At 40.9% G+C, this 16981-nt stretch overlaps 2 protein-coding genes across 2 annotated transcripts; one reads left to right on the top strand and one right to left on the bottom strand.

The window, feature by feature from the left end:
• Nucleotides 1-1544: 1544 nt before the first annotated feature.
• On the bottom strand, nt 1545-9119 carry kif25 (kinesin family member 25). The gene is made up of 13 exons (XM_039782594.1): nt 8961-9119; nt 8557-8698; nt 6249-6352; nt 6074-6159; nt 5925-5964; nt 5764-5831; nt 5605-5679; nt 5260-5406; nt 4817-4993; nt 3906-4060; nt 3573-3821; nt 2920-3075; nt 1545-2589 (listed from the first exon to the last, which is right to left on the bottom strand). Exons 1-13 carry the CDS (start codon nt 9102-9104, stop codon nt 2438-2440), a joined length of 1695 nt encoding a protein of 564 aa, XP_039638528.1. The 5' UTR covers nt 9105-9119; the 3' UTR covers nt 1545-2437.
• A 2838-nt stretch (nt 9120-11957) lies between these two features.
• ccdc167 (coiled-coil domain containing 167) lies at nt 11958-14804 on the top strand. The gene is made up of 4 exons (XM_039782592.1): nt 11958-12097; nt 12503-12597; nt 13074-13126; nt 13566-14804. The coding sequence occupies exons 1-4, from the start codon at nt 12047-12049 to the stop codon at nt 13688-13690; spliced, it is 324 nt and encodes a 107-aa protein (XP_039638526.1). The 5' UTR covers nt 11958-12046; the 3' UTR covers nt 13691-14804.
• Nucleotides 14805-16981: the final 2177 nt, after the last annotated feature.

Here is a 16981-nt window from a genome sequence, read left to right as displayed (position 1 = left end):
GTGTATTGTATCATTTAGAGGCATTTCACCCTTTATTTTAAAGTTATATTAAGAGATCGTACTGGTTATTCAATAATCGTGTTTAAGCTGTGATTTCTCTATATTTTTTAAGATAGCACATCATTTGTATCTGAAATTGAGATTTCTTGGCCATTATCCACCTAACCGAACAGCTCCGGATGTGTTTTAAGCCAGCTTTGAAGAGCTGAAAAATTTCAAATAATTGAAAATCAAATTAAGCTAACTAACTTATCCGTATATGAAGGAACAGGGCCCTGGAGTTTATCTGATGTTTTTTTTTCTAAATGATCCACATCTGGACCTGTGGCGGAGAAGAGTCATCCAGAAATTATCTCAGATTCTGTTCGTCAGATGTCTAGATGAAATTAAAAGTTCACAGTTTCATGTGCCATCAGACTTTCACCTCCTTCTGTTCTCATTTCTCTCTCATCTCATTCTCACTCACACTTATTTCTTTCTTTCCTCTTCTCCTCACTCTCCTCCTGTTCTCACCTCCCCTCGTCTTCTCTATCTTTCCTCCCAGTCGTCTCTCTAAACAGAGGATGCTCCTGGAGTTTGCATGTTTATTATCTTGTCACTCTCGCTATAATCTTATTTATTTTGTTTGTCCTGTCACTCTTTATCCTATAAGCCTGGAGTTTCAAAGACACTTTGGGCATTTGAGCTTTCATGTCAGGTTGGCACATGACAAAAACATGTCAGCTTTGGGATTATAACTTCAATACATTGTGCAGAGCTCTCATCGCAGTTTGCACATGCTGGTAGGTGAAGGCTTATTAGAAATGAGAGTGTGTGTGTGTGTGTGTGTGTGTGTGTGTGTGTGTGTGTGTGTGTGTGTGTGTGTGTGTGTGTGTGTGTGTGTGTCTGTCTGTGTCTGTCTGTGTGTGTCTGTGTGTGTGTGTGTGTGTGTGTGTGTGTGTGTGTGTGTGTGTGTGTGTGTGTGTGTGTGTGTGTGTGTGTGATGAGAAGGAGATTTAATTACCAGATACAGCATGTTATTCGGATCATGCTTGGAAGATGTCCAACTATTTCACCTTGGAGGAAATTGCTTGATGTGTTTTCTTCCAACATTAAACTGCAGTCAACAGACCTGAAATAACTTTGGCAAATAATCATCAGCGGGTGTACTTTATTATCACCCTGATGGGTTTTGCCACATTGGACAATCAGTTTCACAGCTCCTGACTTTAAGTATGCTCTTGCAGAATATTCCACCTGACTGCTGCTCCAAATAATTTACTGTGAAACAAAAGCTAAAAATAATACAATCTTGCCCCAGTGCTTAAGGGATTGTATGTGTTCCTCTTTGCTGTTATCTACACAGCGGCAGGCAGCTTATTGGAACAACCCCCCACTGTGAAAGTAGTTTGTATAGAAAGGCTGTTGTGAGCAATACACTTTATCTGAATTGTTTATATTTAAAGGGACTGCACAATGTATTCAAACACCATTTTTAATTACCTAATGGCAGTAAGTTTTCTAGTATGTTTTTTTTTTCTGGAACAGACTGATGCACAAAGATATACACATATCTGCATATCAGCTGTTTATTTTAAGGTAATATTGACACAATTTTCTACTGAGTCTATTCTATCAAGGGGTTTGACAGACTTGTAAGGTGTAACCAAAAAATGGTGATGGTTACAGATACAGAATACATAAACATGTATAAATACTGTATAAACATAACTGCACCCAAAACACTAAAAAAGAAAAGGCATGACATGCAAGTACTGAAATGTATTTACAGAAGAATACATGTAAGACTACTTCAGTCAGAAAGCCTTTGCATATACAGGACTGTTAACTATTGACATGATCTACAGCAAGTCGAAAACACAGTGATTGTATACTAAATTGAGTTATCATCAACATCTGTGTAACGTCATTGCCATTCATAACTACTATAGCACCCTTGGTAATTGGCAGGGTTATTAACACATTACACGACCTGGCGGTAAAGTTAAACACCCCGACCGGGACGCAGGCGTCATCAGCGGGTAAACTCTGTATGAGTAGCCGTGTAATAAGTAAAAGATCATGTAGATCTGATTCAAGACACTTCCGCTTCGTGTCGAGGTCCTGCACCCCCCACTAGCTCACTCTACACAATCCCTCACCTAATAACGCATTCTAAATTCAAGCATCATAGAGGCATTTGCGGCTTCAGACCGCCCTATAATACATGCTATCAAGATCTATGTAAAAACATAAATACATAAACATTCTGGAAAAACCAATCTCCTAGTTGAAGTAACTAATGAGATTAAGAAGGGCCCACAAACTCTATCAAACAAAAATAACAAATGTGCAGGTATGGATCTTGTACCCTCAAATCTGTTCTGTTGGCATGACTGATACAGGACCTATGTTGCCACAGCATCTGCAAAGGATGAAACCTTTTTCCTCTGTCTGGTCACTTAACTTTGAGGGTGTTATTCTTCCTTCTCGGTAGCTCCTTTTGGACCTGACGGGCCCGCGTGCCAAAGCCCAGAGACTGCAGAGACTCGGTGATGAAGCGCAGCGTAGGAGAGACACACAGCATCACCAGCAGCTTGGCATCGCCGCCTGGTGGAGAAGATGAAGAAGAACAAGAGGATATTTAAGCCTGAGGTGTAAAACAACAATGAAAAGATTAGATTTAATTACATGCATTGTACTTTTCTTTTCATTCTTGGGCATGGACAAATCTTCACTGAGTATTTTGAGTGAGTCCGTGTTTGGGTATTGTTTATGCGTTTATGTTTCAGTTAGGGTAACAATACTGGTATGTGGAATCTTTCAGTTAGATGAAGACATGTTGAGGTTAAATAAGTCGTTTCCAGGGGAAGCAGACACGGGAGACATGAGTCATAGGTCAAGAGAAAGAGAGAGTGTGTGTATGTGTGCTTGCTTCACCTATGGCATCCTGTAGCAGATGAGTGAGTTTGCTGTTCCTGTAGGGGACGTGTGGTCTCTGCTCGGCCAGAGCTCCCAGGACATCAGACAGAGCAGAGAGACTGCGGTTTATACAGGACACCTCCCACAGAGCTGCTCCCGAAACTCCAGACATCCCTGGTACACACATACATACAAACCAAATATGTATATGTCCTGAAGCTAATTGATCTGCTCAGTGAACAGGCATCTGTTGTACTGGGTTCAGTAAACGGAAAAAGGTAATTACAAAGACCTGCGTCGTCAGCTTTATTTGTACTGTGAACTGTAAATGAATCATTTGTCATTTCATGATTCAGACACTTAAAGGAAACAGAAACGAGCTGCATTTGAGGAGGGGAAAACTGCTGTGAGCTTACTTAAAATGGAACCCTCGTGCTGTAGTCTGTCAGTTTTTCTCTTGAGAAATTAACTCATCAGAGCAAAAACATGTACCCACTTGACATTTGATTTTAATTTTTAGCAGCAGTTTATCTACAGCATCTTAATTAGGCATTAGCCTAAAGCCCCTTTTTGCAATTTTGCATGTTAAGATGGGTATATTTTCCACTTAAAATTCTGCCAGGTGCATCCTAAAATATTCAGGGACCAATGTTCCCATGACACCCTCTCACCGACACACTCGCTCCCTGCCAGGTCCACCAGCTGCAGCTTGGTCCTGAACGGAGCCTGAGAGATGCTGGGCCTGGGGGAGGGACATGGAGAATGGGAAGGGGAGCGGCAGGGAGAGGTGGCTGTGCTTGCAAAGAGATGATCATCAGATGAGTGGCGGTTAGCAGGGTTGGCACGGCGACAGCGTGGACTCCACCACTCCTTCTGGGTGGAGCCCTGCATGTCCTTCTTGGCACTCTGTAGCTTGCGGGCTGAATGAAAGAGTCATAAAGTCACCATGCAAGACCGTTTGATGTTAATGTTGACGTGTTAGTGTGTGTGTGAATGCGTCTCACCCAGGGCCAGTGCATTGGGGCTCTTGGAAGAAATGGTGAGGGTGACAATGAGGTGTGAGCGTGAGGAGTCGGTGTGGACGAGGGTGGGACAGTGAGCCCTGAGCTTTAAAACGCTGCTGATGATCTGCATCACCTCAGAGGCGTTACGCACAGGCCTGTAAAACATATGCATACAACACATACACCATTACCTGGCATCTTAATCCTATATATGTTTTACTGTATATTAACAATGGATCAAATGACTACATTTATGTGAAAGGTATAACTCATAGTGAGAAACCTGCAGCAAATGATCACCCAACATTGCAGTCACCTTCAGCTCTGTGGAGTGTAGTGCCTTAACTTATTCTTTTGGTTTTCCTGCCCGCAACTTTACTGTTTGGTTCACTCTCATAAAGTCATTTACAGTCCCAGCAGCTGCTTTAACTGTAAAAGCTCTAAAAACCTACACTACCTGCATTAAAGAGCCAGACATATCCACTCATCAGGTGGCCTGAAACACAACTCCATATGAATGCTAATGTTGCTTCATGTCTGCTGGATATGTCAATAAGCTTTTTAGCTAATAAGTTAGCTAAAAAGTTGATAATAATAATAGTCTTAGTTGGCCCAAGTGGCTAAAAAAAAACATGTTAAGTTAAAGGATGAAATAAAAAATTAAAAAATGTTTGAGGATATCTGCAGCAAGCGGTAAAACACACATCTAACATATTATTTACTTATAAACTTTCTATGGTAAATAACTTCGCAAACAGCCTAGCAGTTAAGGAGCAACATTAGCATTCAGTTGGAGCTGGACACAACTATTTCATGAAACAAACAGTTGAGCTGCAAAATCTCATATGCTAGACCCTTCAAACAAAAAAACATCTTGTGCACACAGTCGCCTCAGCTCCGGCTCTACTCACTCGTACGTGAGAGAGATGACCTGGCTGGCACCAGAGGAGGTGGTCATGACGTCCCGACGCTGGTCGGCAGCGTTTCCCTGCTCATCTCTGGCCAGAAGGTCAAGCACCTCGTTGTTGTACACCTCCATCACTGATACCTCCACCGTGTAGCTCCCTGCAGGCTTCTCAGAGATCAACCTGGGTCACACACACAGGAACAGACACACAACCATGGACAGATAAAGAAAAGGTCAAAGACCAACCCGGTTCAACTCTCAGCGCACATTATGAATTAATGGACTGAATTGATTTTATTCCTGAAGGACTGAATTACAATACAATACAATAGACCCAATCTACTGTGGTTTCAGCACAGCATAAAACACACTCACCTCCTGCAGAGCTTAGTCATTACACACAAATATCACAAAAACAAATGAATAAAAAATGCATTTCTTTCTCACCGAAAGAGCTCAGCGGCAGCGTTGGGGATAATACCCTGCCGTGTCTCCTGCTGCGTCCCCGAGTGCTCCTCCAGCAGCTGGGATCCCATCATGGTGTGGGTCTTCCCACTGCCTGTCTGCCCGTACGCCATTATACACACATTATAGCTGCAGGGCAGGGAGCCAGATGACGTTCAATTCATGCTGAAGTCTTGCAGTCATATTAAGCTGTTTGTCATGTGTTTCTTTGTATGTTTTTTATTCACGCAGGGTAGTGTTTAATGAATAGAGCTGAATTATGAATTAATACATTAAAATGACTTGTGATTTGATAGAGTCCTTTTTCTGGTATGCTTAAACACTCACCCATCAAGCAGAGATGTGAGGAGCGGCTTGACTTCCTCAAACACTGCATCCTGGGAATCCTCTGGTCCATGCACTCTGGAAGACACAAAAACTAATAATTAATAAACTGAAACTGAAATAGAATAATGCACATCGCATCATGATAGTGTTTGATATCACCTCTCAAACTCAAACATCTTGTTTTGCACTGGAATCCCCGTTTTTATGCAATTCACCATCACCGTGTCCTGAAATCACCAAACGAGGAATAACACACAAAAGTGAGAAAGTTGAAGCATCTAGGGGCAATAAAATAAATTCTAACAGTCTGTGAAACTCACATCACTGACTGCAGAGACCACTTCTTCTGATGACGCAGGCCTAATAGAGAAAAGAATAGATTTATTTTAGTTTTAGCATTTCAAGCACAGAACAACTCGATTAACATACAGTATTTCATGTTGTAATGATGAACCATGTGTTGACCCACCTTGATCCAGGGGTGAAGGACTGGACGTGGTCAAAGGGTAGAACCGGTCGCACCCTGCAGTGAACTCTGATGTTGCCTCTCAACTCCTGTGGCAAAACATAGAGTGACAGTGAAGGTCACAATAAGAACCTACTGTATTACCCATGATCTTTTGACACAAAACATCTGTCCTCACCACCAGTGCATTATGGAGTTCTTTCCTCCGCTGCCTCTCTGCCCTGCACCTCTCCCTCTCCTCCTCCAGAGAGCGCTCCAGAGCTGCAACACCAGCTTGCAAGTCTGGACAGGGAGAGCAGAAAGATAGTTTAGAGGAAAATAGTCCATTCAAAATCTAAATTAATAGTGAAGGATTTTCTATCATGGACTGTGGTTAAAGGTTAGGCCATTGTTGTGTTCACTTTAAGACAATAAAAAAACAAGATCAACATTGAAAGGCCTAGATAGATCAATTTGATGGGCAATTTGCTGCAGTACAGTATTAGTTGTAGCTCAAACTATCTGAAGGCAAAAAGCAGTAAAGGTGAATGAATGGCTGTCTGTGTAAATATCAACTCCAAATACAGGGGCATCTGTTCTCTGGTGTAAATCTTTATTCAGGCCAAGTCTTTAATCCTGCAGCAGACATGTAGGTACACCTGACACCAAACACCTCCGTTCACTCAGGACCGCCTGGGACATTCAAGAATAGTCTTGGTTGAACATATATAGAACATCTGTTTTAAAAATTATATTACACATAAATTATTATCAAAATAAATGATATAACAGTAACAAAGCACTTCAAATATCGTATTTCATTGTAAAATACACTCACCTAAAGGATTATTAGGAACACCATACTAATACCTTGTTTGACTCTATCCTATCAATATGTGCCAACATTTCTTAAGAATGCTTCCAGCACCTTGTTGAATCAATGACACAAAGAATTAAGGCATTTCTGAAGGTGAAAGGGATCCCCCACACCGTTACACCACCACCACCACCAGCCTGCCCAGTGGTAACAAGGCATGAAGGATCCATGTTCTTATTCTGTTTACGCCAAATTCTGATTCTACCATCTGAATGTCTCAACAGAAATCGAGACTCAGACCAGGCAACATTTTTTCAGTCTTCAACTGTCCAATTTTGGTGAGCTCGTGCAAATTGTAGCCTCATTTTCTTATTTTTAGTGGAGATGAGTGGTACCCGGTGAGGTCTTCTGCTAGTGTAGCCCATCCGCCTCAAGGTTGTGTTTGTTGTGGCTTCACAAATTCTTTGCTGCATACCTCGGTTGTAACGAGTGGTTATTTGAGTCAAAGTTGATCTTCTATCAGCTTGAATCACTCGGCCCATTCTCCTCTGACCTCTAGCATCGCCATGTGATTGGATGATTAGATAATTTCATTAACGTGAAATTTAACAGGTGTTCCTAATAATCCTTTAGGTGAGTGTATGTCTGCACTTTAAAGCCTTCATTAAGTGGCTGTGTAAAGCTGTAATTTATTTAATTATTGTTTTGTTGTTTTTTTGACATGTTCCCGGCAAATAATTAAGCAATCTTTAATAGCTGAACAGAAGGTTAACCAACAGCGCACAACCAGCACAGCTCAATAAATCATGAAATATTCCAAAGCTCATGTATGAAATATGGAGTTAAAAATCAAGCAAAGCAAAGTAGCAAATAAAATGCAACGTAAATGAAATGAAGAACATTCTTCAGAGGGGTTGATACTAACAGGAAAGTGGAGGTACGTAGGCTAAATGTAACATTCTCCATTAACTAACATCAACAATAATGAGTCAAGAAATGTCACTTTGTTTGGAGCATTAATGTGTTCAGGAAGATCAGTTTTCACCAATCATCAGAGCCATGGTGAGTAGGTGACTTGCGGGACTGCATTAGAAAAAGATAGTCAACCTTGGACAACCTCAAAGGGCGGGGTGAGAAAGAGGAGGGGTGGGACAGTGTGAGAGGATTACAAGCCTATTCAAGATACAGCCAGCACATTACCTGTAACCCACTTTAGAGTGAAGACAGACACAGAGAGGGTGAATGAGTGAGCAGAACAAGTTATTGGAAGTGAGAGATGCTGTGCACTGTTCAGCCCACGGGACAAAAGCACAATGTAAACTTTTACGAACTGCTACTATGAAAAGTTACATAGGATTCCTAAAATGTGTGCATCAGTCCTAAAAATCCTTTCAGTCTCCTTGAACTCTACTGCGCAGTCCAGTCCAGCAGTCAAGTATGCCACAGTGTTCTGTTAAAAAACAACATTTGGCTCCTTTAAATTGCAAAATACCACAGTTCAATGTTCAGGGCAGAGTGTTAGTGCCTTACAGTAAGATGCTGCTCTTCTTATAGCCGCCTGCACACTGTTGCAGACTGCTGAACCGTACACATAAACCCCAGCCTCAAGATTTCTTTAGAATCCTAACCTAAAATGATGTCAAAGATGCTGCATCTATGTTAATTTGGTGCCACACCCTCACATACTTACTCTGAACCTCATCTCCACGGTGACCATTTAGAGAACCAGTAGCTTGCTCTACTTTATCCAGCAGCTGCTTACTCTGCTCCTCCAGCTCCGTGGAAAAACTCAAATACACAGCGAAAAGTTCACTCAAGTCCTGCTTCACAGCCTGTTACAAACACACAGAGAGGACAAATGAATTGTTAAGGGCTCTGTGTGTGTGTGTGTGTGTGTGTGTGTGTGTGTGTGTGTGTGTGTGTGTGTGTGTGTGTGTGTGTGTGTGTGTGTGTGTGTGTGTGTGTGTCTGTCTTTCTGAGTTCTCATACTACCTGCCTTCTTGAGGCTATTTAGTGAAACATCTCAACAAGACAGAAGTAAAGACAACTCAGAACCTACCATGTGTGCACACATTCATTTGAGTGGATTTGTACCTGGACCTCAGAAAGCAGTTTGGCCAGGGCTGCCCGGGTTAACTTCTGTGCATTCCTCTGGTGCTGATGATGGTTCAGGGCCTTGGTCTCTTCTTCATGGTCCCGACGGAGTTTCCCCAGACACTGAAAAGGATATGACAACATACTTCATTCTTACTTTATGACAAGCTACAGAATGGCTAGCAGCTGAAATAAGCTTATCCCCCACTTGTAGCATGTGATACTTAATTGAATTTAACTTAATTTTAACACAATACAGGAGTTTTTGTGAGGCGTGGTATGAACATTGAAAGCAACCCATTTCCCTAATAGATGGTTAGTTTGCTCTTACGTTCCATACAGCATGCTAAATGTTATCCCTTATCACAAAAACCAGTACCTTAACAGCTTTGCTGCTAAATGATGAGTAATTGTTATTCAGCATTGTAGTATCCTGCTTTGAACTATCAGGGACTACTTACTTGATCTATAGGAAGTGAATATATAGATGAATGAAAGAACAGAATTAGGGCCCTATATTTTAACGATCTGAAACGCAAGTGTGAAACGCAAGTAGCTTTGTGGGCGGATCTCGGGCGCTGTTGCTATTATAATGGTGGGATAAATGACTCTTGCGCCTGACGCAAATCTAAAATGGGTTGGTCTGAAGTAGCTAGGTGTGGTTTGGGCGTAACGTGGCAATAACCAATCAGAGCGTCATCTCACATTCCAGCGGGAGCTGTCCGGGATGCAGCAAAGTAATAAATGCCTGTCTTTACCGGGTGCCGATGTTGCTGCGGCCTCTCGGGCGCATCTCCTCAAGTCTGGAGAGGATTGCTGCAGCCATGGAGCGTGGGCCTCCAAACGCACCACCTGCACCTGTTGTGCCCCTTCCTCCTCCCCCAACTCCATCTCCGTCCTCCCGCTCCACCAGGAGCGCATTGAGTGTCCAATCCCACCGTAGTTCAACATCACGTCTCCTTAAGTCCTCTAATATTTCCTCTGTCATCAACACATCCATGATTCATGGAAATGTTGTGTAAAACAGAACAAGCCACAAAGAATGCTGCGACTTTTTGAGGATTATACTGTAAAATGCCTCCTGATCTATCCAAACACATGAAGCGCATTTTCAGTAATATTTTTCTTTGTAATTAAAAAATGTAAACTGCTGTAGATGAGAGAAGTGTATGCGCGTTGTGCACACGCTACATTATGGCTAAGCATTCGTCCCTAAAATAGCATCTGAATAACGCGCCACTGACTTTAGACTAGCGCCACTGACTTTAGACTAGGTTTTTCCTGGTCGGTGGCGGAATTGTTTTCTGAAACTGCAAAATAGCACCACGTAACGTTTGCGCCGGAACACGCCTCCTCTTTTCGCTGAACCGCCCCCGGGAGCGCAGATACATTCCCTAATTTACCGACGTGCGTCTGTGGAGGGAAAAGTCCGCTGTGCGTCGGGTGCAAAATAGGAATGATACATGCGTCGGTGTACAAAGGCAATTGCGCTGAGTGCAAGATAGGGCCCTTAGACTTTTCAACTTTAAATGCTGCACAGCAAATGAATATATGCCTGCTCACTTCATTTTTGTACATGCATTAGTATTACAAAAAGGCACAGGTTCAATAACATTAATTACTTTATCTGCCCCGGCACAATATCAGGATCCTGGAAATGGGGCTGTTAATAATGTTCGTAATTACACTTGTGCTCTTTCTACTACCAAAGGTCAAAATGTCTACATTTAAAAAAGGCCTATAAACCCAATTAGACATACTACTTTGTGTAATAGTTGCCTGATTACAAATAGTCTGTGTTTAAGTGTTGGCACTGAGCACCTGAAAGGACAGTCAACTATTACTTGTTTGTATTATTACAGAGACATCCTGTACAATGAAATATGACACATAAACTGAATGGCAATGAAATGAAAAGCACAGAATGTTTACTTGACCGTTCAGGCTCAGTTGATCACCACTGTCAAACTAAATTTTTGGTTCCATACAGTGATAATTATCATCAAACATAGAGTGGGCCTTATACAGATTATTCAGATGATCCAACTCCCAGAACGGTGAAAAAAAACTGTTGAATTAAGCCAAGTGGCACAAAAATTAATTAGGAAAAACACAAAAGCTGAACAACTCAAGAGGTCAAGGAATACTAGAATCATGCCCATCTAGAAAATAAGAAAGCCTATATATGTTTAAACCTGTAAGTAATGAATACAGAAGACATTTTCTTACCTCGAAAGCATTCTCAGTTTCTGCATTCGTTCCTCTTACTCTAAAATACATGTTACCGTCTCAAAGTAATTAAAAACGTGGTATAAACATGAACTATAAACAAGTCTCTGAACAATCTCGGATAAATTGATCTCGCATTTGGCATTCACTAAACAGTCACTCACTCTCAGTTTGTGCTCCAGCAGGTGTACCTGGTGCGCAAATATTTGGTCCCGGTTTATAAAGAGAGGCATTTTTTTTTCTAAAAGAAGCTAGTTGGTAGAGAAGGGAATGAATAGTATCGTCCCTTTCCTTCTCAATTGATCAAGTCGTGTCCTCTCAGGTCATATAATCCGATTAACATCGGTTAACAACAACTCTGCTCCTGTGCTTCTCAGAGGGGAGGAGGATGACAGCTACACATGTTGCTCCGGCAGGCTATTAAACCAGTGCCTAGTGTTTTTTTCATACATACTGTAGGGTTATAATGTTAGGTTATATGATCTTTTTTTTTTACTTTCTAACTGAGAAGGTTTCCCCCAATTATTCCTAATTCAAAGTGGCAATTCAATTTGGCTGATGTTGTCGAAACCAAGATTGTTTGGTCCTCCGAGACTACATTATTCACATGTCTTGGTGAATTAAAGCATGGCCGTAAATTGATGCAGAAGCACGACTGTTAACCATTTATTATTGGTAGCGCCAGACACGGTTTAGTCTAGAGGATCTTTGGTAACGTTACACAGCTAGAGGGCAGCAACGCCTCCGATGAGTGATGTGTCAAAATGAACCAATGAAAAAGAACTAGGAAGAAAAACACTTCCGCTGCATAGTCACAGTTTTCAGCCAGGCTGTCAGAAGTAAGTTTGGGTTACAATATGGCTAAATTGAAAGACAAAAGACGAGAGAAAACAAGTGTCGCCAATGAGGTAAGATGTTGGAACGCTGTCTTTTGCTAGCTTGCTAGTTAACTAGTGGGATAGCTCTTTAGCTTGCGCCTCATGTATCACAATTTCACATTTCATTCATGCACTGTCGCGGATTAGCGTTTCCTAGGACGGCGAAGGCATGCCCCGCCCTACTCTGCCTTAGTTTGCCTCCGATTGGCTTACCCTGGTATTCTACCTAAACCCTAACTAATCGCACTTCTCATGCCTAAACGTAACCAATCCAACCAACATAGGCAACGATTACTAGCCAATCAGAAGCAGAGTAGGGCGGGTCATGTCTTCGTCACCCTAGGTTAATGTCATATATGGGTTAATGTTGTCTGATCTAGCTAAGATAGCGTTTGCAGGTGTTACTTATATCTCACTTGTCTGTAAATATTGTAGATTGACCGTTTAGAGGAGCGGCGGGCGCGTTGTCAAGACAACCTGGAGAGGGCTGAGTTCAGGACCAGAAAAGAGCAGCTCTCTGACAAGGACAGGTGAGGATGATGATGGAGATAGTGACCGTTAAAGGTCCCATGACATGGTGCTCTTTTGGATGCCTAGCCTTGGCCTTGACCAACTGCCACTTTGCTCGTTTGAAAGCCATGATGTCTCTCTCTCATGAGTGGGCCAAATTCTCTGGGTGGGCAAAGCAGAGAAAGGGGAGGTAACCTTGCTCCTTATGACCGCATAAGGAGAAGATTCCAGATCGGCCCATCTGAGCTTTCATTTTCTCAAATGCAGAGCAGGATACCCAGGGCTCGGTTTACACCTATCGCCATTTCTAGCCACTGGGGGACCATAGGTAGGCTGGGGGAACGCATATTAATGTTAAAAAACCTCATGAAGTGAAATTGTCATGCCATGGGACCTTTTAAATACTCCAAAGATAAAAACCTAACAAGAATAAATAACTCACTTTGCGACTTGTCCAGAGATTAAACCTTCTTCTCTCATCTTCTCTGCTCCACAGGCAGGACCTGGAAGATGAAATGACGATCATTAATCAGAGGGTGCTAAAGTTAGGTAAGTTGACATCCATACAATTCTTATTCATACTGTGCAAATCACTAGGCATACAAGAATTTATTTTACGACATTATGGTCCCAATGACCAGACCAGTACCTTGCATGGGCGTGTTGCTATGTCCTGCCAAGATTTAAAAGGCTACAAAAGTGCTGTCCATTTACCATTTATATAAACAACGTACCCCAATAAAGAACAGAAAGGACTCAATTTTTATGTATTCACTCCTGAAAAGTCACAGAAAGGTCATGAAAGTTTCCATTAGAGCCATGACAGCAACACCTGCTTAATGTCATTATAGTCTCTTACTATACATTTAGTCTGCCATTACTGCAATAACAGCAGAGCAATTGCAGGTTATGTTTCTTCATAAAGGTTTTCATTTTATTAAAAATTACAAATTATTGCCTTACCATCAGTTTTGTTTGTCATTTCCAGACAAGGAGCTGGAGATGTTAAGAAGAGAGAATCGGAAGAACATGCTGCTATCAGTCGCTCTGCTGGTCATCAGTGCTCTCTTCTACTATGTCTTTGTTTTCAATGAAGAAGACTCCTTGTCATGAATAGGCTGAAGAGCTGTGCTGATGAAATACTTCAGTTCTGCCTCTAGATGGCATCATTGTGTAGATCTCTTCTGGTCATCATAGTGGGTTTATCCTGCACAGTCAGAACCCCACCACAGCTTCTTGGACTAAAGTAACGCATACATGAGATAATAGTAAGGTGAAGTGAGCAATCATTTTTGTCTTTTCAGCTTGTATACAGTCAGTTTTGATTTTCATTGCTGTATAAAGACCTTACTGTATATTATGACATTCAACATGAAGACAGGATTACAACACGGACAGTTTGTCCCCTAAATAACCAGTTCAATATTAAGTTTGCCTTATGCCACAAATAAACCAAAGTAATAATGCTTTTATACACTATATTGAAGAAATGCTTCATCAAATGGTGCCAATCAAGTCGGCTTTTTTTCTTTTTAGTCACATAAATGTGTGATAATGCATGATACACGTTGCATGTGCATTAAATGAATGAAATTCTTTGATACGTTCTGTTTAAGTGTGAGTTGTACAGGATGTTTTGTCGTTACAGCAAATGGAGAACCTGAAGAATATATTTTTTGTTTTGATACTCTTGGTGGCCATACACCCATCCCCTAAAAGCTGAAAGATGGCAAATGTCTTATTTTGAATACACGTATGAAAATGAGGGTATGACAATTAGGTTTGGTCCTTATAACTCATCTGTTTTTTTACTTTTAATAAATAAAAATAAACACTGTCAATTTTAGAAGCATATTTATTGAAGTGTTGGTATTTCATAGGATCAATATATTTATTATAAGCTCAATTGTTATATGTATGTAATCTATTTTGAAAGTAGAGTTCATTACATGACTCATAGCTTTGATAGAGGCCCAAATTTGTTATAATTGGACATTACTGTGTTTGAGTAGATGTGTTCTGATCAGGAAGTTTATTGTTTGACAGTAAATACAGAGGAGGCATCCTTCACCCAGTGACACAGTTATGGTGGGAATAGTGTAGCAGTCTAAGGAGAAGATTGTAAAAAGCCTTAAGGCTTTCTCTCTATCCTGAGTGGATAAAAAACAAACATCACTAATACTGATTCTTATTGCTTCATTTATAATAAAAACTCTTAAAGACCCAAGATGTAGAATCATTTTAGCGTGTCTCCTCTCCATTGGCCATGTTCCCTTTGAGGATTGAATGGATTTTTTGAGGGGCATTTTAGGCCTTTATTGACAGGACAGCTGAAGACATGAAAGGGGCGAGAGAGGGGGAATGACATGCAGCAAAGGGCCACAGGTCGGTGTCGAACCCGGGCCCGCTGCATCGAGGCGTAAACCTCTATATATGGGCGCCCGCTCTACCAACTGAGCTACCTGGGCGCCGAGGATTGAATGGATGAAAAAATTATCCTGTTTCTTTCACCTAGATTCCCCTAGTCAAACGGTGCCATACAATTACAGGCAGAAAAAAAGTGTTTGAACTCAGTAAATCAGTGACTTGTATCCATTATCTTTTGTCAGTCAGTCTGTCTGTGTCTGTCTGTCTGTCTGTGAGGTTAATTCTTAGGTGATGGTTCTCATAGAGATCATCACTTTTATTACTGTAGCCCTACTCTATCTAACAATTCTGGGGTCAGTTTCCTACATTATAATTAAAGGTAAATCTGGCAATATTCCAAAACCAACCATGTGTTAATCCATTAAAAACAATATTATAATTAAAGTATGATAATTCTTACTTATGTGGCCATTTAGCTCAGCTGGTAGAGCAGATGCACATATATAGATGGTTTATTCCTTGATGCAGAAGGTCCAGGGTTTGAATCTGACCTGCAATGGTTTTCCTCTGTCTTCCCCCTCTCTCTCCCCTTTCACGTCTGAGTTCTCCTATCATTAAAGGCGGAAATGCCCATAAAAAAATCTTTAAAAAAAAAAGTATGATAATTCTATAAAACAGCTGGGCACTGTAGTTTTTTTTTTAGCAAATGTTATTCAAATGGGAGAAAATGTTTGTTGATGGGGACTGTTTTCCGCCGAGGATTTAAACCCATGTGGCATGCTTGTAGTGAGTATTTTCAGCAGCGGGACTAAAAAACTGCAGTGCCCATGTTCATCATAATAAAGGAACATGTCACCCAACAATGTGGATCATTGCTGTGTTTTTAATAGTTTTCCGTCAACAATGGAGCTCAATGGCACAGCGGAATAAGCTATAAGCCTATATATTTTAGAATTATTCGGCACAGACAATCATTTTACTAGGATCAATTAATTGTTGTCTTTTTGTCTTTTCATGGGATTTGTTGACAATAAAAAATATAAATAACCAGACTTATCCTTTTTTTTTTTTATTAAAATAATTTCAGACATTTTGCTTTCGATGCACAGGGGAGATCTCTGGTTGTGGTGTGAAATCAGTAAAATGTATGACAAGACAGCCCAGCAAATAATTGTTTGGTTGCCCTCCCTCCTACACACTCTATCATCACCAACACAGTCCAGAGCACGCCTACGCCCTCTCAATCTCTCATCCACATATTAAACAAATGTAAATAAGCCCATTATGCAACCCTTCTGTGGGATTTAAAAGATAATTATGGCCACTGAATCTGTTCAAATATTCATTTTCACGTTGTGGTTGGTATCATTGCTCATTTAAAAACATTTAAAATGCACCCTTCAAAGGTAATACATAACAAAGTCACAAATTACCCCAATTCAAGACATTACTTTTAAATACTTTGGAATTATTTACTCTTGGATGTAATAAAGTTAGCGAAGATTTATTTTACAATAAAATAATTGATGATTGATTGTGGAAAAACAAAAAAGCTGGACTTTCGGTGCATTAGTCTTATTTTTGATCAATTGCTACACAATTGCTCTTCCTAAATAAAAGTTACAGTCCCTTTGCTTGAGTGCACCTACACAGTCAGATGCTGACCTTGTGTGCAGTTTCTCGTTTCATGAGACAGCATGTTACAGTAAGTGGCCTCAAGTTATGAAAGAACATGACTTCCGAAAAACAACTTCAGCATAGGTCTGCCTGAGCAGCGAAATGCCAGATGTCATTTTGAATTCTTTTGGTTCAGAAGCGGAAGGATGTTTGAGCTCACCGGCTGCAGGCGGAGGTTCAGTGTCTGCGCTCAGGTCAGGTGGCATTATGTAAGTTTGGTCATGTCTTCAGGTTTTGAACCTTCCTTGCTGCCTTTTTTGTCAGTTCACCTGAGCATCATAAAGGATTTATATCAAATGTGTGGTCATATTTTAAGTGAATTTAATATTTGTGTCTTGTATGCTGTAAATACATGTCGTC

The sequence above is a fragment of the Perca fluviatilis genome, chromosome 18 (genome assembly GCF_010015445.1).
Source record: "Perca fluviatilis chromosome 18, GENO_Pfluv_1.0, whole genome shotgun sequence".
NCBI classification, from domain to species: Eukaryota; Metazoa; Chordata; class Actinopteri; order Perciformes; family Percidae; genus Perca; species Perca fluviatilis.
Note: the sequence above shows the minus strand (reverse complement) of the source record. Positions and strands in the feature narration are given on the sequence as shown.

Coding starts and splice junctions, on each gene's coding strand:
- kif25 (XM_039782594.1), bottom strand. CDS start 9,104: ATGTTGTCATATCCTTTTCAGTGTCTGGGGAAACTCCGTCGGGACCAT. Junction 8,699..8,960: donor AACTGCTTTCTGAGGTCCAG/GTACAAATCCAC, acceptor TGTTTGTAACAG/GCTGTGAAGCAGGACTTGAG. Junction 5,965..6,073: donor TCCTTCACCCCTGGATCAAG/GTGGGTCAACAC, acceptor TTTCTCTATTAG/GCCTGCGTCATCAGAAGAAG.
- ccdc167 (XM_039782592.1), top strand. CDS start 12,047: ATGGCTAAATTGAAAGACAAAAGACGAGAGAAAACAAGTGTCGCCAAT. Junction 12,098..12,502: donor AAACAAGTGTCGCCAATGAG/GTAAGATGTTGG, acceptor TAAATATTGTAG/ATTGACCGTTTAGAGGAGCG. Junction 12,598..13,073: donor CAGCTCTCTGACAAGGACAG/GTGAGGATGATG, acceptor TCTGCTCCACAG/GCAGGACCTGGAAGATGAAA.